Here is a 23,784-nt window from a genome sequence, read left to right as displayed (position 1 = left end):
AATAATTATCAGTGGAAACAGAATGTACCTGAGCTCAATTTAAAGCTTTACGACAAAGGCTGTGAATACTTGTGTACATGTGATTTTTCAGGTTTTTTATTTGTAATAAATTGGCAACTATTTCAAAAAATATTTTTTTCACATTGTCATTATGGGGTATTTTGTGTAAAATTTTTGTGTAAAATAAATGAGTTTCATCCATTTTGACCCAATACTGGGAAACATTCAAACACACTCATTCACACACATAAATACAACCAATTTAGTTTAATCAGTTCACCTATACCACATGTCTTTGGACTGTGGGGGAAACCGGAGCACCTGGAGGAAACCCACGCCAACACGGGGTGATCATGCATCTCCACACAGAAATGCCAACTGACCCAGCTGGGGCTAGAACCAGCGACCTTGCTGTGAGGCAACAGTACTAACCACTGAGTCACCCACCGTGTCACCCGAGATACAAGATTTAAGTTAGTGTTTTTCGCATAAGTTATCGTTCCATTATTTCTTTACAAAAGGTGCAAGTCATTACATTACAGTCAAAATCAGAAAAGGTGTTGTGTAAAGGGCGGACTGTATATAAACATAATTACCTGCAGTTATACACTATGAAGTTTTTGCAAAAGGTGATGTCTGTGTAAATGCTACTAAAGCTACTAGTTTAAAACTAGTTCATTCATGAATGTAGAGCTCAACACATTTTAGGAAAAAAAATTATCCTAATCAGTTTTAAAAGTTGAATACACATCTGCTCTGGGATTGCATTGTGTTAAGCCCAAAGTGTACTTTTGGTTTGGTTTTGCATATGCTTATCATATTCATACAGCCGAACACATAAATACTCCATTTTAAAAAAATGTGTAAGTTTGTGTCCATTAAAACGTTTCAGTTTTGTCCGGTGTCTGTTTGGCAAAAGCATTTATATTTTTGTACATTATAAAAATATGTTGAGTTATTTATTTAATCCAGTTTTTTTTTTTGTTGTTATTTGTTTAACCTTTATTGGGTTATTTATTAATTCCTCAAGCAGTTGGGTTAAATAGTTGGTGCTTTTTTTAAGTTATTTTTAACCTTTATTGTGTTATTTATTTAAACATTCGACCAGTTGGGTTAATTTTTGAACTTCAACAGTCAACTGAATTAACTGACAGAACAGCTGTATTATTATGTGTACGTAATGTTGTTTTTACATTCTAAATTTTATTTAAGCTATAACGCAATAATATTGTTGTTATTTTAATCAGATTACCTCTCCGTGTCGTGACTTTTATATCAGTTTCACCAGCGCTCTTAATTATTAAAAAGGATATTAATAAATTCAAGTGTTAAAAGAGCAAAAGCCGCTAAACACCACTTACCTTTGACAGCAAAAGCCGCTATATCCCGAGAACCAATCAGAAGGCACAAATCGAATCATATGTTTTCAATGTAGCAGCGCGCTGATACGCCGGTTTTTATGAGGAGACTGTTTTATTCCGCTTCAGATTTAGATTTTAAAAGATGGAGTTTGATGAACTGGATGAGCCTGTCCGACTGTCAGTGAATGGCAAATGAAAACGTCCCTTACCTCAAAACTCTGTGCATTATAAGAAAATGAAAACACACTGTACAGTCGGAAGTGTAGCATGCATTCATAACGATTTTTTGCGCAGCGACGCTACTTTGAATGAGTCTGATTTACTATACATTCAATAGCAACTGCGTTTCACAAAAGACAGAGTTAAAGATGCCGTTCTTTTATCCCTATGTGGATGCTATGAAGATAAACAAGAGACCAAGACCTTAAGTATAGTGAGAATGAATGAATGACAGCTTCTAAAATTGTCTGAGAGATATCCACTTTTTGCCCAGTTGGCCTACCTTGTGTTCTATTTGCTAATTTAAGCTATTTTAAGATAAATATATTGTATAAAACCATACATTATTTGTAGTACTTCATAATACCTATACATCTGATAAGCTTTTATATTAATGGACAATGCACAGATATTGATGTTTCACAATGTTTTTAAACTACATTATTTGAATCTACCAAGCTTAGGTTTACAATATTTAGAATGTCTACATTGCTCTACTTGCATTTAAATCTAAATCTCAAATATCAGAAATGACAATAGATTGTTAAAATTGAATTAATGTCAGTTTTAATGTTATTGATTAATGCACTTACTTTACAGATTTCATTTTCCTTCTGCTTTTTCCCTGGTTTAGCACAGCGGAATGAACTGCCACTTACTTAACAGATGTATTTTAAATTTCAGGTGGTTAGTGTAATGTGTTTTATGTTTGGTAAAATAATTTCTAATTGCATCTTTAGTGATTTTCAACTAATTACAGCTTAATCTTGTTCTAATAGGTGGATTTAGAGGGTTTTGCATAAAAAGCACAAGTGAATTTAGCTGGTTTCGACGTGAAAGAAATGTAACTTTTAACTTAACCTAAAAACCAAAGAATTGTTTAAAATGACATTTTTTTAAATAATTAAATTTACTAGCTAATAACCTTTTCATTAAATATAAAATGATACTTCTGAACCTAATTAGGAGGCTGATAGAAGTGCTCGTTTACAAGAAAAGAGGTCTGATGTATTTAGAGGGTTTTGCATCTGAACTCTTCAATTATAAAACTCAGTGCATTGGGTTAAAATAACCCATAGTTGGGAAGGTGCTATAATAATCTATAGTTGTGTTAAATGTTGGGGTATTTTTAACCAAACTATTTTAACTGAGCAATTTAAGGGATAGTTCATGCAAAAAAAATGAAAATTGACTCACTTTTTAATCATTCTCAAGGGGATATAAACCTTTATGAGTTACTTACATAGTAGGAAAAACAAATACTATGGAAGTCAATGGTGTGCAGCTTTCTTCAGAATATCATTGTTTGTGTTCAACAGAAGAAAGACACTCATAAAGGTTTGAAACAAGTAAAATGACGACAGGATTTTTCTTTTTCTTTAGGGTGTCTGCGGGGTCTTAAAAAGTATTAAGTTTATAAATCACTTGTGAAAATCAAGGCCCTTAAAAGGTATTAAAAAGTCTTAATTGATTTTTTACGCAGTCTTAAATTTTATTCAAGCATTGTCCAAAGTGTTTGACTCAGAAAAAGCATTAATATATTTATTTTCCACCTATTATTAACAACGGACTGCTCCACGTGATTACCACGTGATTAATTTGGGCCTGGTGCATCCGGCCAAGCTCCTTCATTCAGGTGATGTCATGTAATTTGTGACAAACATGGGAAGGTGATGTGATGCTCTCCATATTGCGAAACAGATGGGAAAATGGGAAAATGTAAGTTTGCGTACTCCTGGTTGGAGAAAGACGAGTTTAAACAGTGGCTGAAGCCTGTCACTGAAAACAATCGCGTATAGTCTTTCAAGCTTTGTTTCTTCCGAGCTTATCTGAGTTCTGTTGCATAGTTGTGCTCGATTGATTTATTTAACTACAACTGTTCATTAAGATAAAGGTTTGATACTGATTAAAACTGTATTTAGATACTAGATTTGAAGTGGCGATGAGGTCTTAAAATATTCTGAGAAGGTCTTTAAAAAGTCTTAAAAGGTATTCACATTTCCTTTAGGATTCCTGCGTATACCCTGTTCTTGCGTGAACTATCCCTTTAAGGCCCGCTCCCATCAAGAAACATGTTTAGTGTGAAAATTCAATACGATAAACATCATTTGAATAAGAGGCTGTAAAATGTGTCTCTTCAGGCTAACACAAACTATGTTTGGCAAAAAAAAAAGCCATCTGCATATAAAAATGTTAATGTCTCTTGTTTTCTCTGCCTTTTTATGCGTTTGAACTTGATGTAATGTATTTTGGGATTCCATTATCTAGAAAGGATACATGCCGATGCTGATAATTCGGCCAAACCATTATTTTTTTTCTTACTGTTTATAAACTCAGTCTATTTAGAATTGGAGGGCATCCATGGCCTTAAAATGGTTTCTAGGTAGGAAGCTGCCTAGCGCTGCTGTCTCACGCTCTGATAGTAAAAGACCGGGTTGATGTATGGAGCTGCATGAGGCACAACATCACCCAGCGGTGTTGTTTATCTATGATCCCATTACAAATTGAGAGCCCTTAGTTTCCAGTTGTCTGGCGCTGTACATTTATATGTGACTAAAGATGGAAAACTCTTCCTGCCATCTAAGAAGTGTGTGCTGTAGCAAGCTTTTCTTGAGGTTTACAGAATGATATCCCAATCATGGACACCCCCACTCTTCATAATGAGTGCCGAGTGTGATGCTGGTGGAATGGGCGAACACATTAAGCTTAAAGCCCGCAGAGAACCAATGGGCTGAGGAAAGCGAAACAGTCACAGTTATTGCTCGCTAGTCAAGCCATGTCAAGGACGATGCATTTGTTTCGACCATCTTCCTTGTCTGTTTCCAGATCGGTGCCTGCTACAACATATTGTTGAATAAGACAGAAGGGCGCAGGAAGTCCACTATTCAGGCAGCTGGCCGTGTGAAACATAAATAAATGTGGTTGAGGCGTGTTGCGGTGGAAGCATTGAGTTGTTTAGCCACAGGGGGCTGATGAGACATAATGATGAACATTTTAATCTTAGCCTGCCTTGTTCTTGGCAATCTGGGATTCAGTCTAGCTTAGTCCTGAATTTTGAAGTATGTACATCACTCTAAAATGTACAGAGTTGAATTTGCATTCTTTAGGAGGACAATGATTCCTTGACTCCTTTTATAAACCCATCTCTAAAACTCTTGATAAGAAATCAGTTCAATTTCACTATTATTCAATATTAAAGAAATACACAGAAATCTACTTAGCCGGGGAATTTTGATTAAATATGTACATGTTTATCTACTGTTTAAGACTAAATATAACCTGACTTCACCACTAAATCAGTTTGTGGATGTTTGAACAACTGCTCACCGAACTACTAGGAATGGTGAAAGTGGGAATTGTGTTATTCCAGTCAGTCTGTATTATCCATCCCATGTAGAAGACTACATACTTTTTATATCATGTTTAAAATTAGTTATTGACAAATCAGTAATGCCAGCATTAGTACTGTATTTTTGACAGTAGACGTACTTGTACTGTTGGCTTTGTTGTCCTTTCCTGCTGCCATAGTTTTTCTTATTATTTATGTTTTTTTATTCTCCTCATTTTAGAAGAATATTTCTCTGAGAAAAATATTTCTCATATATATATATATATATATATATATATATATATATATATATATATATATATATATATATATATATATATATATACACATACACACACACACACACACACACACACACACACAGTTGAAGTCAGAATTTTTAGCCCCCCTGATGTCCCTAAATTGATAAACCAAATGATGTCTAACAGAGCAAGGAAATTTTCACAGTATGTCTGATAATATTTGTTCTGCTTCTTGCTAGAACAAAAGCAGGTTTTAATTTTTTACAAACCATTTTAAGCTCAAAATTATTAGCCCCTTTAAGCTATTTTTATTCCGATTGTCTACAGAACAAACCATCATAATACAATAACTTGCCTAATTACCTTATCCTGCCTAGTTAACCCAATTAACCTAGTTAAGCCTTTAAGTGTCACTTTAAGCTGTATACAAGTGTCTTGAAAAATATCTAGACAAACATATTTTTACTTTCATCATGGCAAAGATAAAATAAATCAGTTATTAGAAATGAGTTATTAAAACTATTATGTTTAGAAATGTGTTGGAAAAAAAAAAATATATATATATATATATATATATATATATATATATATTTATATATTTATATTTATATAATCTTTATTTAGTTTATCGGTGTAGACTCCAGAAAAATGACAGAGCAGAGTGATATGACACAATGCATAAACCTGCATTAAACACTTATATTTAGCGGCCTACATGTATTTGTTGTCTCATTACAAACCTACATAGCAAATTTCACAATATTCACATTAAATAAACATTTAAACAGACATTTTGTCTCTTCGAGGTGTCATTGATTAAATTAAATTTGTAATCTATGTATCCAACATTTATGTTCTGAAGAGCTGTGACCAGATTAGACGCCGGTCATTATTTGGCATCTTTAAGGTCTTCAGCTTGAATGAAGTTCTAAAAGTGGTCATTGTTGTTTTAAGCACAAAAGGGGTTGTTGTAGATACAGTTAAGGTAAGGGAGTTAAGGTAACTCAAACCATTTGAGGAAACCATTTGCAACAAACCGTTTGAGTAAAAAAAAAAACTAATCTACTGTATATGAGTTCTGTGAACTTACTTAAGTTGAAGTAGTGAGGTATTTAATTAACCCATTACCTTCAACATTGGGTTCAAAGCTCAAGTAGAATTAACATCAGTAAATTTTGAGTTAACTGCACTCATTTCATTTGATAACTGTTGGGTTTTACAGTGCAGTTGTGTTGGCACAGTGCCAAGTTTTCAACAATAACTGCGTAATTGGGTCTTAAATAAAGTAGTATAGTTTTAAATTGAAGACAGTGAATTGCTTTTTTTCAGTATTGTGTTTAAATAAAACTTAACAAATATGAGTCAAACTTTTAATGCACATATTTCCTTCCTGTTCTAGATAACATTGGGAAGTTCTATTTATTTGAGACAGCCATCTTAATTGAGTTCCTAATTAGGATCATCATGAAAACACAATTAGTTGTATAATTAAAAAGATGCTTCTGCAGTCTGCTTTATATTTCTGTCTGCTTGTTAATTAAAAGACTTTTAAAAGTTGCTTGACTGCAATTTATGCTTTATGAATAGCTCGTTAGCAGTAGTTTTAAAGCAGTTTGCCTAAAATTGGCTTGTGGTGTATACAGATGGGTAATATTGCTTGGCCCAATATTCATTCATTCATTCATTCATTCGTTTTCTTTTCGGATTAGTCCATTTATTAATCTGGGGTCGTCACAGCGGAATGAACCGCCAACTTATCCAGCACATGTTTTACGCAGCGGGTGCCCTTCCAGCTGCAACCCATCTCTGGGAAACATCCATACACACTCACTCACACTCATACACTACGGACAATTTAGCCTTCCCAATTCACCTGTTCCGCATGTCTTTGGACTGTGGGGAGAAACCGGAGCACCCGGAGGAAACCCACGCAGGGAGAACATGCAAACACCACACAGAAACGCCAACTGACCAATCAGAGGCTCGAACCAGCGACCTTCTTGCTGTAAGGCGAAAGCACTACCTACTGCGCCACTGCATCGCTGGCCCAATATTGTACTAATCGTTTTATTTAACATTTCAGATGCAAAAACCTCTAAGTGCCATTTAAAATGTTGTTCTAAAATAAGCCTTTTTCTCAGGCTCTTGTGTGTAGGTTCAGTAATTTCATTTAAAGGCTGATTAATTGGCTCTTTTCATTGCTTTTAATGTGAAATAACTGAACAAAAATGTAGGAGGTTGAGAAAAATGCTCATTTAGAAGGCAATTTTTAGACAGACTTTAGACATTTTTGCATCTGAACCATTGATTCACTCATTCATTTTATTTAACATTAATTATAATAAATTCAAAAATATGTTTGCTGCTTGTTCTAATTTAACAACTTGTTTAAAGTGATCTGAAACAACACTTTTTTCTTGAGTTTTTGAATGTTAAATCAATTAAAATTGTAAATAAAAAAACATTAAGTTAACTTAATTGATTTGCAATGGGACAGTATGAAGGGATTGTGTGGAACCCAGCATTGGTTACAGCGCACATGCTTTTTAAACCTTTTAAAAATAGTATTATTTGTCTCACCCTTTTAGAACGACAAGGGTCAGTGTCCAGCTGATGTTGTTCCGGAGCCTCTGGACATGCCTCTGGAAATCGCTGATGCCGCAGTCCAGGCTAAAGAGCTGCGCACACTGCTGCAGGAGGTGCTCCCCAGGCCTGATGCTCCTCTTTCTCTCCTGCCTGCACCACCTTCAGGTGTCCTCTCAGACAAAGCTCGTGCACAGCTTTCAAGCATGGGCCTTCACCTCGGAGACAAAGTCGTCATCGCTGGTCAAAAGGTACTGAATTAATCCTTTCTTTTGGACTCATGTCGTGAGCAAATTTTTTGGTCCCACTTTATATTAGGTGGCCTTAACCAGAGGTGGGTGAAGTATCCAAAATCTATACTCAAGTAAAAATACAAGTACTTGTGGAAAATTTACTCAAGTAAAAGTAAAAGTAACAATCTTAAAAATTACTCGAGTAAAAGTAAAATCTGATGAAAAGATTACTCAAGTAAATAGTTACTAGTTAATTTTCATTTTATATTTATATATTTATATATATATATATATATATACACACATCATTTTATGTTTAAAAAATAATGTTTTTATATTATAAATATATTTTTAATGGTTAACAGTGTGAACGTCTAATATGTGCAGGGCTAACCGGTTATTCCATTAAACAGCAGTTTTGTTAGTTATCACATAGTTACTATTAAAACGGTTCAAATTGGGATAATGTTGACACTTACCACTATGTGTTTTTTCAGGTTGAAGCTGTCATTCATGTATATGTTGCGATGTCAGTTTGATGCCTGCATTGCATTATGAAGCTATTCCTGTTGACATCTTGGAGTAAAAACATAGACTTAACTTGAGGCTGGGTGATCTGGTCCAATAAACTCACTGCACAGAGAGCGACAGTCATTCTCAGAACCACAGATGGCGACATGGCGGGACAGCATTATGAACTCGCACTTCTTCCTAAACTTCAGCCATTATTCTAACCTAGGCACGCGCGAATTAACCGAAAGCGGGAAACGCTTCTCTCACAACCTCTCCAATATGGCGCCTCGCGATATTTGCAAGCAAGTCATATGGATCATATTTATTATCATTTGACAGTAACGGAGGAACGCTGCCAAATGTAGCGAAGTAAGAGTACTGATTTTTCTCTAATAATTTACTTGAGTAAGAGTAAAAGTACACATCTTTAAATGTACTCAAAGTACATATTACCCAATAATTTTACTCAAGTAAATGTAACGAAGTAAATGTAAATCGTTACTACCCACCTCTGGCCTTAACTACTATGTACTTGCATCAAAATATAAATACAATATACTTAATGTGTTCATAATGTATTGAAGAACACTTCTGCTGCTCTCGAGGTGGGATACGGGTAGGGTTAGGGACAGGATAGATGGTATGGGTAGGTTTAATGGTAAGGGATTATGGGATCAAATCCCCGCCTAAAGTATCATGGTAGCAAAAAAAATAAAAATGTGAGTAAATAAAAAAAAAAAAATGACATCACATGTAAAATTATAATGTGCAAAAGTGAAAACTAAATGCAGAATAAGAAACAACGAGGTCGCCTACCGAAAGATAATAAATGTGAATCAAAAATTTTAATTTGTTTAGACAAAATCAGTTCATATTTGAATGTTTTGTGTGCTTACCGTCTTTTCACATTCGCTCTTGCTCTCACATTTTCCACTTATGTTTCCAAAAATTGCAATTTGAGTTCACTTAAATCACGGGCAGACTTCAGCATCATCATTGGTCCACTAGTCAAGATTGACACCCAACAAACACATCTAAGTTATAGCAATGTCTGTACAACGTTGCATTTTTTTCAACGTTGCTCACTAAACTTTTAACTGTGAAAACCCCACACAAATGTATATAGTTAAACTTTTTATTATATATTTCATAATATTAAATACACACAATATAGATCTAATTATAAGCAAACCGTATAAAAAAAAGGTTTAGATTACATTAAATAATTAACACTGGACATCAAAGCTCTGGACTGTAGAATACAGCAGCCCGTGGAGTGCAGCTGAAGGCCAGGCGTAGTATGGAGAACGCAGTCAGAGAAAGAAGCAAATCCATTAGAGAATCCAGTGTCAGACATGGATCCACAGCACCCACAAGTCAAAATAGACAGTGAACACGAGAGGACAGATCAGAGGTTGACACAATAGGACTACACAAATGACCACTGATGACTTATTTAGCTAGAAAAAAATAAAGCAATACTCACGTCTCCTCGGTCGTTGTTGAATGAGCGCCGACCAGTCTGTTGAAATTTAAACTGATTAATTAATGACGAGTAAATGTTGTACAGTGGTCGTCCATGCCGCCTAAGCACAACCTAAAGGAGCGGCCGTTTAAATGGCAACATTAAGATACCGTTGTGACAACCTTTAGCATCAATGTAGAACCTCAACTTTTTTACAAGGTTGGTACAACGTTGTAGGAAGGTCGCTACGTTGAGGCAACGTTGTGTGTTTGTTGGGCAGTTGCTCAGTGTGTCAGGTGGACATGCATTTGTTTCCATGAGTTTTAGATAATATAGATACCTGTAAGTAATCACAGGGGATTCATATAAATATTATATGAATATAACATATAATAATATCGCAGCTGTTTAGCCACAAAAAAAATAAATGTCGTTTGAAGTTTCATGATGCACAGAAACATCAAAACTTTTTTTTGACAGTAATTAAATATGCATCCGCTATGCGGTTGCTTAGATGTTGCTTAGTGGTTGCTAAGGCATTGCTTGGTGGTTGCTAAGGTGTTGCTAGGCAGTTGCTAGAGTGTTCTGATGGGTCACTAAGGTGTTGCTAGGTGGCTGCTAAGCTGTTGTAAGTCGGTTGCTAAGTTGTTGGTAGGTGGTTGCTAGGGTGTTCTCAGTGGTTGCTAGGCAGTTGCTAAGGCGTTGCTAAGTGGTTGCTAAGGTGTTGCTAGGCGGTGGCTAAGGTGTTCTGAGTGGTAGCTTATCAGTTGCTAACGTAAGTTAGCATGTTTCTAGTATAAATTAGCCTTATGCTAGCATGTTCATTCATTCATTCATTCATTTTCTTTTCAGCTTAGTCCCTTTATTAATCTGGGGTCACCGCAACAGAATGAACCGCCAACTTATCCAGCATATGTTTTACGCAGCGGATGCCCTTCCAGCTGCAACCCATCTCTGGGAAATGCTAGCATGTTTCTAGCATAAATTAGCATGTTGTTAACATGGTTCTAGTATGAATTAGCATGTTGCTAGTATGACTAGTATGTCATTAGTATGTTTCTAGTATGGATCAGTATATTGCTAATATGAACTGGTATGTTGTTAGCATGTCCAATGTAAAGTCAATGGCAGTTTTTTACGATGGAAGCCTAGGGGACAGTTGCTAGGAGGGTGTAAGTGGTTGCTAGGTCGTGGCTAGTACGTTGAAAGGTCATCAGTGATTGGCAGATTGGTAGTCTGAGTTAAATGAGCAAAACTTTAAGTTTGTATGACAGTCTGGCGCAAAGCTATAAGGTCAGTTTTTGGAAAACCGTAAGTCGGATCAGTTGAAAAAGATATAGCAACCTGAGTCAGACCAGTTTGGAGGTTTGGTGTTAGTTTGTTGGTTGTAGTTTGAACGGTCTAGGAGGAGATGCATATAGAAATTGGTCTCAGAAGAAGACGGAAGGATAATAAGTTTATGTAGTATAACAGTACGTTGGCTTTCTCAATCCGCCATAATTACTACCGTTTTTTTAATGTTATGTTGTGTTATATGGGTTCTAATTTAAAAAAGAGAAACAATGACACGTTATTAACTGATTTTACTCGTTATACTTTATTTTTTTACTGTATACACTTTGTTTGTTTCTCTATGTTGTTTTGCTAAAATAAAAGTAATTTCACTTAATTATATTATTTATATGGTTAAAGTAATTAAAACTAATTGTAGTCTCATCCGGACATCACTTTTGGCAACTTCTGTATATAAAAAAGGTTTGTTTGTATGTGTTGGTATAAAAACATAACAAACAAAAAAAATCAGTTTCATAAATCAAGAAAATGTGTTTGCTTGTCGGACCTCGCAATATAAAGACGGGTGACAAAAAGTTGCGCTTCGAACATACAAAACATAGCAGGTTTGCTGTGATTGATATTGATTTAAGTTGTTGAGAAATCCAGTTCAATAGAAACCGCTGCACCCCTACACAATGTTCCACGAAATGAGAGCTGTCTGAAGGAAATTACTTCATGCGCTGCTTCCAGCAAAGACCTTAAAATTTCCCTGAATGGTGTCCTCAAGTGGTCATGCAATCGAATATGGACTTTATGCTGTGTAACAGTCAGCTAGATTTCAAGTTGGGGCCCATAGTGACATCATCAGTAATGGACAAGGAATCAGCAGGGGCCAGACTATACTATATGGAGCTGAAAAGCTGTGTATTACTTACTATTGGAGAAAGTGTAATGGCTAACATGGCTTTCTCAGGACACCAATCAAATAACTGCATTGATGTCAGTGGCCTGTTTTACAACTGTCTCACTGTTTTTATAGCTCTCGTCTTATAAATTGAGCAAGTGATTTTTTTTTAAATTGAAATTTAACGCGGATTTCATGGAAATCACTAAATAAATCCCACACTGAAATATACCATGGTAAATATTATAGTGTTTTGTTACACTACTATAGTAAAGATCTTGTGTGGTAGTTCTGTAGTTGCTATGGTGACATAACAACTATAGTAATATAAACAAAATAATCACACTGTAGTTTTTTTTAACTATAGGATATACTATACTACAATACAACACAGTTCACTTTAGTAAAAACTAAAGTTTACTACAGTATTTATTACAGTTCACAATAGTTCAGGAATACTCAAGTTCTTCTAGAACTCAGCACTAGGGTTCCATAATATAAAAATAAACTGAATACTTAAAAAAATACATATTTAGTAAATGATTGTATTCTTCTGTGTGGAGTTTGCATGTTCTCTCCGTGTTCGCGTGGCTTTCCTCCGGGTGTTTTTGTTTCCCTCACAAATCCAAAAAAACCCCCCCAAAAAACATGCTTTATAGGTGAATTGGGTAAGCTAAATTGTCCGTAGTGTATGTTGGTGAATGAGTGTGTATGGATGTTTCCCAGTGATGGGTTGCAGCTGGAAGGCCATCCGCTGCATAAAAGAAATGCTGGATAAGTTGGCGGTTCATTCCGCTGTGGCGACCCCAGATTAATAAAGGGAATAAGCCGAAAAGATAATGAATGAATGAATGATTGTATTTTGTTGCCTTGAAAACAGAATATTGCATAACCAGGACATCAAAATTAATCCAGATGGACCAGATACATAAGTACCCCTTTTTATGGTTAATATTACTATATACACGAATATTATTTAGCAAAGAGTTGTAAATATACACCGTGTAGTACACTTTTCTATTGTATTGTTCAAAACACTATAGTATTTTTATACACTCACCGGCCACTTTATTAGGTACAACTCTCCAACTGCTCGCAAATTCAAATTTTTAATCAGCCAATCACATGGCAGAAACTGAGTGCATTTAGGCATGTAGACATGGTCAAGACGATCTGCTTTAGTACTTCCAGCAAGATAACATGCCATGTCATAAAACGCGAATCATCTCAGACTGGTTTCTTGAAAATGACAATGAGTTCACTTTACTCAAATGGCCTCCACAGTCACCAGACTCAATCCAATAGAGCATCTGTGGGATGTGGTGAAAAGGGAGATTCACATCATGGATGTAGAGCCGACAAATCTGCAGCAACTGTGTGATGCGATCATGTCAATATGAACCAAAATCTCTGAGGACTATTTCCAGTACCTTGTTGAATCTATGCCAACAAGGATTAAGGCAGTTTTGAAGGCAATGGGGTTAACCCAGTAATAGTAAGGTGTACCAAATAGAGTGGCTGGTGACTTAAATTGTTCAGTTCACCAAACTTAGTATTAAATTTGGTGAACTAAACAATTTAAATATAGTCTTCAGAACCGGCAAGTTAAATAAACTTAAATATGCAAGTTTTGGGAGACTCCATTACTCAATTAAATTCAGGCAACGAGTTTACTCAATTAATTTAGTTCAGACAACTTATTAAGGTTTTCAGTGTACTAAAAACAGTTAATATCTTAATAATAGGCAGGTAATTAGCCAGTAGTTAATAGTGTGAATCGTGACTTAAAACAAAGTGTTTGCGTAGCCTTTTCAGCTAAAGCTTTTCAGTTTGTCATCTATTGTCTTTGCTGAGGCTCTCTTACCATTTGCAGTGAGTAAGGATAATGGCGATTCAGAAAACTGAAAGAAGAGTTAAGAGTCCAGAGGGCATGCTCATCTGCATTGTCCTTGCAGAAATAATTGTTTTTTTTTCTGTCTAGCTCTCGCCCTCACATACCTACACACCAAAATTATCCATTAATGAAATCCTCCGCCACGTTGGGACTAAAGTGAGCAGAGTGCCTAGAATCTGCAGATTGGCTAATCAAAACCCCATTATCTTCAGGAATCCTCGGCGCCGCTGCCTTTCTTTGATCCCCATTTTACTTTTAACGTTATTTTTATCCGAGCTCATTTGCCTGTTTATGAATGTCAGCGCATGAGAAAACAAGGTCGGCTCTCCGGCGACCGGTCGAATGAGCCTAAATATGTGCCGCTGTGCGCAGCCTGTTTGCTTCTGGAATAAAGAAGTAATCACTTTTCATTGCCCTCCGGAGTATGAAGCAAGATAAAGAGAGCGTGAAACAGGTCTATTGAACATGTATTATCGCCTTGCCAGCCCACGCGGCCAGAAAACTATTTCTCACACCGTCCCCAACTGAGCCTCCCTTGCGTTTGCTTAAGTGTTTCTGCAGGATGCTCCTGTGGACTTCAGATTTAATGCATTAAAGAGATGTGTAAATCTATAGCTTACTCCATGGTTCTGTTTTGTTTTGTAAGGTCGGGTCTCTGCGATTTTGCGGCAGTACGGAGTTTGCTGGTGGTCTATGGGCTGGAGTGGAGCTTCAACAACCGGTGGGCAAGAATGACGGATCGGTAGCTGGTGTTCAGTACTTCACCTGCCCCATTAAACATGGTAAGTTAAAATACATTTACAATTGATTAGACAATTACAATTATCATTCCATCAATTCGATATCTCAGTGCATTGATGATGCTTTCCATAAACGATTTGATATTTTACTTAGCAATATAATAATTTTTGTATTAAAATGTAGAATTTATAAATATATTTATTAGGGGTGTACCGGTTCACAAAAATCACGGTTCGGTTCGATACAACACAGTGGTGTCACGGTTCGGTATGTTTTCGAGACAATAAAAAAAGAAAAAAGCCAGAGAATTTCTGTGATTTTAAATTTTTTTATTGTATTAAAACTAACATCATAAAAGTATGATCTCGTGGCCCTACACTCACTACTTGACATGAATGAGATGAACTGAGTTAACAATAATAACTGTGCTGTGTTCTCATGGGTGCTGTCTGATATTGCACAGATGATATTGACAAATAGCTTATTATTGGCATACGTCATCTTAATAGCAGTAGCGGTCTTTTCGTGAGCTGCAATATTAGTTTCATCTCAGTGATTGCCTGCTCTTTAGCGATGGTGAACGCGCGATTGACAGCATCATGATGATTAAATGAAGGATTAAATAACGTTAGAACATATCCTGCTTAAAATGTGTAGATTCAGTGGCGAACACTGTTACCTGAAAACTCTGTCCTACCGGCTTTACGGTGAATGGCTTTAGTCATTTTCATAGCGGACTCGAAGTCTTTTATCCACTCTTCGAAAAGTGTAAACGCTGGATTGACATTCAGCGTTGACATTTTAAAGGATTCTGTGTAAACTGCTCCTAACCCTACTCCAGAGCAGGGTTTCATAACCCTGGATAACATTAGGCGCTAAAAAAAATTTCAAATTGCAGGTGTGAAATGTATCTTTACCTAAGGATAAAAGCAGTGTTTATAACAACACAAACTGGGGTTAAGTACAGTTTGAAAACCATGCGTATGAAATGATTGCCAATCCCCAACCTTTTTTGTTTTTCTATGTATATTAACCATGTGATTTCAGAAGTCAGTACAATTCAGGTCTTCACATCTTGTCTGTTCCCAAAAGCTAATAAAATCTTTCATCTTTGACCCTCTTCAGGAATATTCGCCCCTCTTTCTAAAGTCAGCAAGCTCTCTGAACATCGAAAACACAGTCCTCGACAGCCCTGCGTTCCTGTCCCCCACCCAAGACGGATTGACTTGGCGCGGGTTACATCCAAGGTCAACACAGGTACATCTTTCACTGAACCGGTTGCTTAATGATCCTCTTTACACCTCACAAACCCAATATCAATAGGAACCCAGCGGCCACCACAGACTCAAAGCTAATTACCATCCCAGAGGACCTGCTTGATAAATAAACTTACACAAGTGTGAACAGCGATAGCGGTGATAAAGCAGTTGGTGTTAGCGCTTTATTCTGTCCCCTTCAGGGTTGTAGAGACAATAAAAAGCCATGTGAGCACTGAAGAAATGGAGGAATCATTTGAGAGAGCTATTTTCACTTGTTTGTCATTACAGCGTTCACCCCGGGGGCCGTTTATACAGACGTGACACCCGCCGATGTGTGGAGTGAATCACACTATCATGCGGAAAGTCTGTTTGTCGCATATGCACATGAAAGAGGACTAATGACATTGCAAGTCATACATTATATTCTATGATTGAAAAGACAATTCTGTAGATGGAAAGCTTTTAGCTGTGTATTATAGTTATTATCTGTTATCTGGATACAGGGATAGATCATTCAAAAATGAAAATTCTGCCATCATTTACTCACCTTTCTCTTGTTGAAAACATATTTGAGTTTTTCCTTGTGTTGAACTCAGAAGAAGATATTTTGTAAAAATACTGGTTGCTGGAATCCATTGACTTCTACACTACCTGACAAAAGTCTTGTCACCTATCCTAGTACAACATCCATGCATCTCTGCAAGGACTGGAATAACTTATTAATAAAGTCATCTGAAATGGCGAAGAAAGCATTGTTCATCAAAGCATTGTTCCTAGAGTTCATCAAGATTGTTTGGATTCATCTTCAGTGCCTCCTCCTTCATCTTAACCCAGACATGCTCAATAATGTTCTTGTCTGGTGATTGGGCTGGCCAATCCTGGAGCACCTTGATCTTCTTTGCTTTCAGTAACTTTTATGTGGAGGCTGAAGTATGAGAAGGAGCGCTACCCTGCTGAATAGTTTGCCCTCTTTTGTTGTTTGTAATGGAATGGGTAGCACAAATGTCTTGATACCTCAGACTGTTGATGTTACCATCCACTCTGCAGATTTATCTCATGCCCCCATACTAAATGTAACCCCAAACCATGATTTTTCCTTCACCAAACTTGACTGATTTCTTTGGGAATCTTGGGTCCATGTTCCAATAGATCTTCTGCAGTATTTGTGATGGTTCGGATGCAGTTCAACGGATGATTTGTGGGAAAAATCTACCTTCTGCCGCTTTTCCAAATGATCAACTAGAAGTCAAGTTATTATTTTTTGCTCTTACAACTGGGATCAATGACAAGACCTTTGTCAGGTAGTGTATAGGATGTTTTGGGAAGTCGTTGGGTATCACCAAATGTAGCATTTTTCAAAATATCATCTTTTCAGTTCAACAGAAGAAAGAAATTCAAGAAAAAAAAACACATTTTTTTTTTTTTACATTTTTGCATGAGCTATCCTTTTATTAAGTCAGTGTTTTCAGCATAATGTTCTTTTATGTTTTATTGTATATTATTTAATTTTAAGGTCTGGTATTTTTTAAAATAAAAATCATTTGCAATGTTAGTTTTCATAAAAATATACATACAACATTTTGCAATAATGTTTCATTTGGCAATGATAGTTAATGTATTTACTAACATGAACTAAGTATGAACAATACTTGTACAATTTATTAGTCATAGTTAGGACCGGACAGCATCTGCAGACATTTTTTTGCTGTTTCTGCAGAGAATTTTGTGAAAAATCTGCAGATTTATGCGGAATTATTTTGGGAGTATCATAGCTAAAAACTTAATATATGATATAAAAAAAAATAATAATATCTTTTATTTAATGTTTACCATGCAAATCCATCTAAATCCACTTATTTAGTAAATAAAGCAAGTCTATCAAATTAATATATCTACTAGAAGAATACTTTACAAAATGTTTTGTAAGTAAATCATATGAACTCTTTCATATTAGTCAATAATATTACTTAAAATAATTTAAAAACTGAATAAGTATGCATTTACACACATTTACACAAGTAAATAAATAGACTCCATGATGTGCTAAAAATCTGCGGAAATCTGCAGATGCACAGATTCCGTGTGGACCCAATCATAGTTTAAAATGTTAAGTTCTGATTGCCAAAATTAGTTTATGCACTGTGAGTTAACAAGAACTAATAATTGACTTTATTTTCATTAATTAATGTTAATGAACAGTGTTTTTCCTTACAGAAATATAATAATATATGTTATGCTCAGGCTATTTTTCAGCCTAATTTTATTCCACTCATCAACTGGTAATCACCTGTTAATTTGATATTAAAACTGTATTAGAACAGTATTAAAAACTGTTGTTAATTGACTTATCCTCAGTCCACCCAAGATGTAGGAGGCTTTTTTTCTTCAGTAGAGCATTAAAGATTTTTAGCTGAATGCGGTCCTTTGTGGTTCATACAATGCAGGTCAATAATTATTGGTTTTGGGGATTATAAATAAACACATACAAATAAATCCAATTCAGTGGCATGGATCTTGATGATACATCAGGGTCTAATGAAGTAAAATGATTGGTCTGTGGAAGAAATGGAACATTATTTACAGTATTGTTAGTTTTAATCATTAGCCTGAGCAAATAGTTCTCGACACATGCACGAGTGTAGCATTGTTGCTCTCGTAGTGGCTTTTAAAGTTATGCAAAATATTTTTTTAACATCAAATCATTTTAATATTGTGCAAATCACAGCAGCAGAATTTTCCCCATTCATTTATTGTAGGTCATGTAAATTCAGCTTATTAGTCAATTAAAACAGGGGTAAAAATTGGGATGGGAATAAAAAGTTTTCAATGTGAGTCTTAAAGGTCCCACAAAGATTTTTAATTCCATTAAATTTTATTTGATGTTTGGTGTAATCTCAACTGAAACAGAAAGACTGGTCGGAACATAGAGTAGGTTCTCTCCTTTTCCAAAAGAAGCCAGTCAGTCTGTATACAGACTCGTATATCAGATATTAGAGGGCATTTGATTGCCAGAGACATTGTCAGTGATTTGATAAGACGTATGATATGACATAATTTATTTATACTGGAAGTGACAAACCTAAAGCTTTCATTGTTTATGGAGCCCTTCACATATCACATCCAAAAATGAGTTGCATTGATTCCTTCATCATGTTTAACATGTTTCAGCACTCTTACTTCAGCGTCATTGCTATCAACCATCAAGGCATCAACTGTTCTCTCAGAAGATCACAAACTGACAAACCCTTGCTGCAGCTCTGATACAAGTGTTATTTATGAAGGGGATTTAAAAAAAAGCTGCAGTGTTTGGGTATGCTGCGTTTGCATAAGGTAATACATTTATCATTATTACTGAAATGTGTGTACTACTTACAAAATGTGAAGCTGATGGGTCACTTCTAGTCTAGTCACATGACTCATGGTGCACTTGCGGCATTCTGAAAAACCTTCAACTAGGTCCGCCTGGAAAATGCAAGCACGACGCTCCGCCTCCACTAAATCTTCTAAATAGGAGTTTTGTCACTGTTTTGGTGCACACTAGATTATTTATATGAGTGAAATCAGAATTTACATTATTTATTTGGCTAGTGCACATTGTTATTCTTTAGAACAATTTGTGGAAGTTAATCCACAAAAAAACATAGTTTGTTTTGGTATTATCCAATCAAAGTCGGACGATTTGGATGCTGTGTTTGAAGTGGTGGTTCCTCTCTCTTGACGTCTGTTTGGCGGCTTTAGCCACAATATTCTTAAATCACACCCCTCTTACTGTTAGTTTTCCAATATTCTGCTTAAGTTTGGAAGTACATCAACATATTGTAATAAAAGTATGATTTACAAAGACTTTAAGCCTAGCATATTGACACCAAAAAAAAACTGTTGATCTTGATTTCACAGAGACCTTAAAGGGATAGTTCACCCAAACATGAACATGTACTCTCCTTCAAGTGGTTATAAACTTTTATGAGTTTCTTTCATCTGTTCAACACAAATGAAAATATTTTGAACAATGTTAAAAACCTGTAACCAGGAGGACAAACAAATACTATGGAAGTCATTGGTTACATGTTTTAGCTTTCTTTAAAATATATTCTTTTGTGTTTAAAGAAGAAATAAACTTGTTTCTTGAACTTGAAACAAGTAATGAATGTGTAAATTATGACATAATTTTCAGTTTGGGTGAACTATCTCTTTAATGTCAGCGGTTTAAAGTATAGTGCATAGCATATCTTTATATTCTTTATCCTGCTGAAACACTTGTTTCTTATAGTTTACAGAGAGAGCTATTGTTTCCACACAGGTTTTCACAATAGTGCACTGATGCTGATGAAGGGTAGATTCTCTCTGTTACACTGTTGAGGCTTTTTTCTTTCTCTGTTTGTGTGGTCTGCTGAGTGATGTGTGGTCTTTACTGCATATTGGTGTAAAGTTGTTGATGTGTTTACCTGTTATCTTGAAGACAAGCATTTCCACAGTTTTTTCCTCCAGGGCTCAGGTATTGTCCAGTCAGACAGCTAAATGCAGACATATGGATCTCAATAGCTTTGTGTGGCAATAGCACTTTTATGAAGAGGCCCGAAGGCATTGTAATACGACAAATTATTTCCTATTTCCCCTCTCTTCACTTTTCTTTTTCCACCCCATCTTTTTTATTATTTTTGTGTTTGTTTGTTTATATATATTTCCATGTCTGGGAGCTTAAAGAGATTTAAGAGAAATGTGTTTAATTATATTGTTCACTGTATTCTTCTTCTTCTTCTTCTTCTTCTTCTTCTTCTTCTTCTTCTTCTTCTTCTTATTTATTATAATAATAATAATAATATTAGTTATAAAAAATTAAAACGATTTATTAGATTTAATTTATATTATTCACTTTTTAATTTGATTAAATTATTAAATATAAAGGTATTTAATTATTTTTTATTATTGTTTTGTCTAAATGTTTAATATTATACATTTTAATAATACCTGTACAAATAAATTAGTGTTGCTATATATGTATATATGTATGTATGTGTATATAAATATATACAGTTGAAGTCAGAATTATTAGCCCCCTTTGAGTTTTATATTTTTTAAATATTTCCCAAATGATGTTTAACAGAGCAAGGAAATTTTCACAGTATTTCTGATAATATTTTTTCTTCTGAAGAACGTCTTATTTGTTTTATTTCAGCTAGAATAAAAGTAGTTTTTATTTTTTTATGAACGATTTTAAGGTCATTATTGTTAGCCCCTTTAAGATATTTTTTTTCGGCTGTCTACAGAACAAATGTCTATCGTTATACAATAACTTGCCTAATTACCCTTACCTGCCTAGTTAACCTAAATAACCTAGTTAGGCCTTTAAATGTCACTTTAAGCTGTATAGAAGTGTCTTGAAAAATATCTTGTAAAATACTGTTTACTGTCATCATGGCAAAGATAAAATAAGTCAGTTATTAGAAATGAGTTAATGAAACTATTATGTTTAGAAATGTGTAGAAAATCTTCTTTCCGCTAAACAGAAATTGGGGAAAAGAATAAACAGGGGGCTAGTAATTCAGGGGGGCTAATAATTCTGACTTCAACTGTATATAATTATATGAAAAGTTCGAATGCAAAAGCCGCTAAACAGCACTTCTGACAAAAATGTGATAATGACATTTAGCGAATGCTTTAGGCACGTAGTACATGTTTAACTATTTTTTTTTTGCTTCAAATCATTTAATCCCACCGTCAGCCAATTTAGAATAGCCTTTGATAGCAAAAGCCACTATGTCCCGAGAACCAATCAGAAGGCACAAATCGAATGTAGCAGCGCGCTGATGAGCTGGCTTTTATGAGGAGACTGTTTTATTCAGATTCAGATTTAAATTTTAAAATAAGGAGTTCGATGTGCTGCATGAGCCTGTCCGATTGTCACTAAATGGCAAATGAAAACATCCCTTACCTCAAAACTAAGAAAAAAGAAAACATATTGTTCAGTCGGAAGTGTAACATGCATTCAGCATTTTTTTTGTGCAGCGATGCTACTTTGAATGAGACTGATTTGCTATACATTAAATGACAACTCCATTTCATGAAAGGCGAAGTTAAACAAGATGCTGTTCTTTTCACACAGATGCTATGACTTGATATAAACAGAGGAGATGAAAAAGAGATGTTACAGTTAAGACCTTGAGTATGGTGAGAATGAATAAATGACAGCTTCTAAAAGTGTCTGAGAGACATCCCCTTTTTGCACAGTAGCCTTCCTTGTGTTTTATTTGCTAATGTAAGCTATTTTAAAATAAAAATAATATATAAAACTAAACATTATTTATATTACTTTATACTATATGTCTGATAACATTGCACAGATTTTGGTGTTTCTCAATGTTTTGCTCTACTTGCAGTACACCTAAATATTTGAATTGATAATATTTTTATTAACATTTTGCACATACCATTTTATGATAGCTGTGGGCAAGGGGAATATGTTTTTATTCACTTTATTTTAATGTTTACACACTTCAAAAAGATTTGCACTCATAATCATAATGTTTTGATCATAAGATCATAATGTTTTGCACTGTAGATTTTACATTATTTGAATCTAACATGCTTAGTTTACAATGTTTATATTGTTCCACTTACATTAAATCTAAATCCTAAATGTCAGAAATGACAATAGATCGTTAAGATTTAACTAATGTTAATTTTAATGTTATTGATTCATGCACTTACTTAACAGAGTGCATTCATTCGTTTTCCCTTGGATTAGCTGATTTATCAGGGGTCACCTCAGTGGAACTGCCACTTACTTAACAGATGTATGTATTTTTCATTTTATGTGGTTAGTGTAATGTGTTTTATGTTTGGTAAAATAATTTCTAATTGCATCTTTAGAGATTTTTCAACTTGTCCCAATGGGTGGATTTAGAGGTTTTTGCAAAAAATAAATGGATTTAGCTGATTTTGACACAAAAGAAAATGTACCTTATTAAATACTAAAGAATTGTCTAAAGTAACATTTATAGAAACAAATCTGTTTTGTTTACTAGCTAATAACCTTATCTTTACCTATAAAATGAAACTTCTGAATCTAATCAGAGAAGCCTGATAGAAAATGCTCATTTCCAAGAAAAGAGGTCTGATGAATTTAGAGGGTTTTGGATGTTAAATAATATTAGTTATATTTTAAGCAAAAAATAATTAATTTACTTATTAAAATACACAGGTATGTTAATTAATTTTAATAACTTATGCAGTCAGTCAACAAATGGATTAGTTGCTTGGTATTTATTGCTGGTTTTACAATAACATTTTCATGCAAGGGAATCCAAACATTTATTTTCATGAGATTCATAACAACAGCAAAAACAAATGGACTGTTTTTTGTGAATATTTAATCTCTCGTTGTAATTGATTTGTCTTTTTAATAAATTGTGCCATAATGTTTAAAAACCCAAAAACACATCCTTATAAAAAAGGCACAATTATATTTAATAAACAGCTTTGTCATGTCTACCCAGTTTATTTTCTTCTTCTTTTTCTAAAGCCTCTTTATCATTTATCAGCGATATATCTCTGCCCCTTCACACACTTTCAATTTTGCTTCTTCGTTTCATTGTGGTTTGGAGGATTCAGGATTGAGTCATGCTGTGCGCATTAAAACTAATATGCACATCCAAGGAAGGCGACAGAAACTGTGCTCTGTAGGGCACTTGTGAGTCACTTGTGGACCGACTTCAAATATGACGCACATTCAAACACCCAATTACC

General features: G+C 34.9%; 1 protein-coding gene across 1 annotated transcript in view; it reads left to right on the top strand.

The window, feature by feature from the left end:
- Positions 1 to 23,784, top strand: part of zgc:103755 (uncharacterized protein LOC449988 homolog) — a 103,729-nt gene that overhangs the window by 38,228 nt on the left and 41,717 nt on the right. Inside the window, exons 7-9 of the mRNA XM_056477114.1 lie at positions 7,760 to 8,005; positions 14,685 to 14,820; positions 15,905 to 16,036. Of these exons, the coding sequence (XP_056333089.1) occupies positions 7,760 to 8,005; positions 14,685 to 14,820; positions 15,905 to 16,036 (514 nt within the window). The remainder of the gene's footprint in view (positions 1 to 7,759; positions 8,006 to 14,684; positions 14,821 to 15,904; positions 16,037 to 23,784) is intronic.

This window comes from Danio aesculapii, chromosome 17, assembly GCF_903798145.1.
Source record: "Danio aesculapii chromosome 17, fDanAes4.1, whole genome shotgun sequence".
NCBI lineage: Eukaryota > Metazoa > Chordata > Actinopteri > Cypriniformes > Danionidae > Danio > Danio aesculapii.
This window is presented reverse-complemented; position numbering and strand designations above follow the sequence as displayed.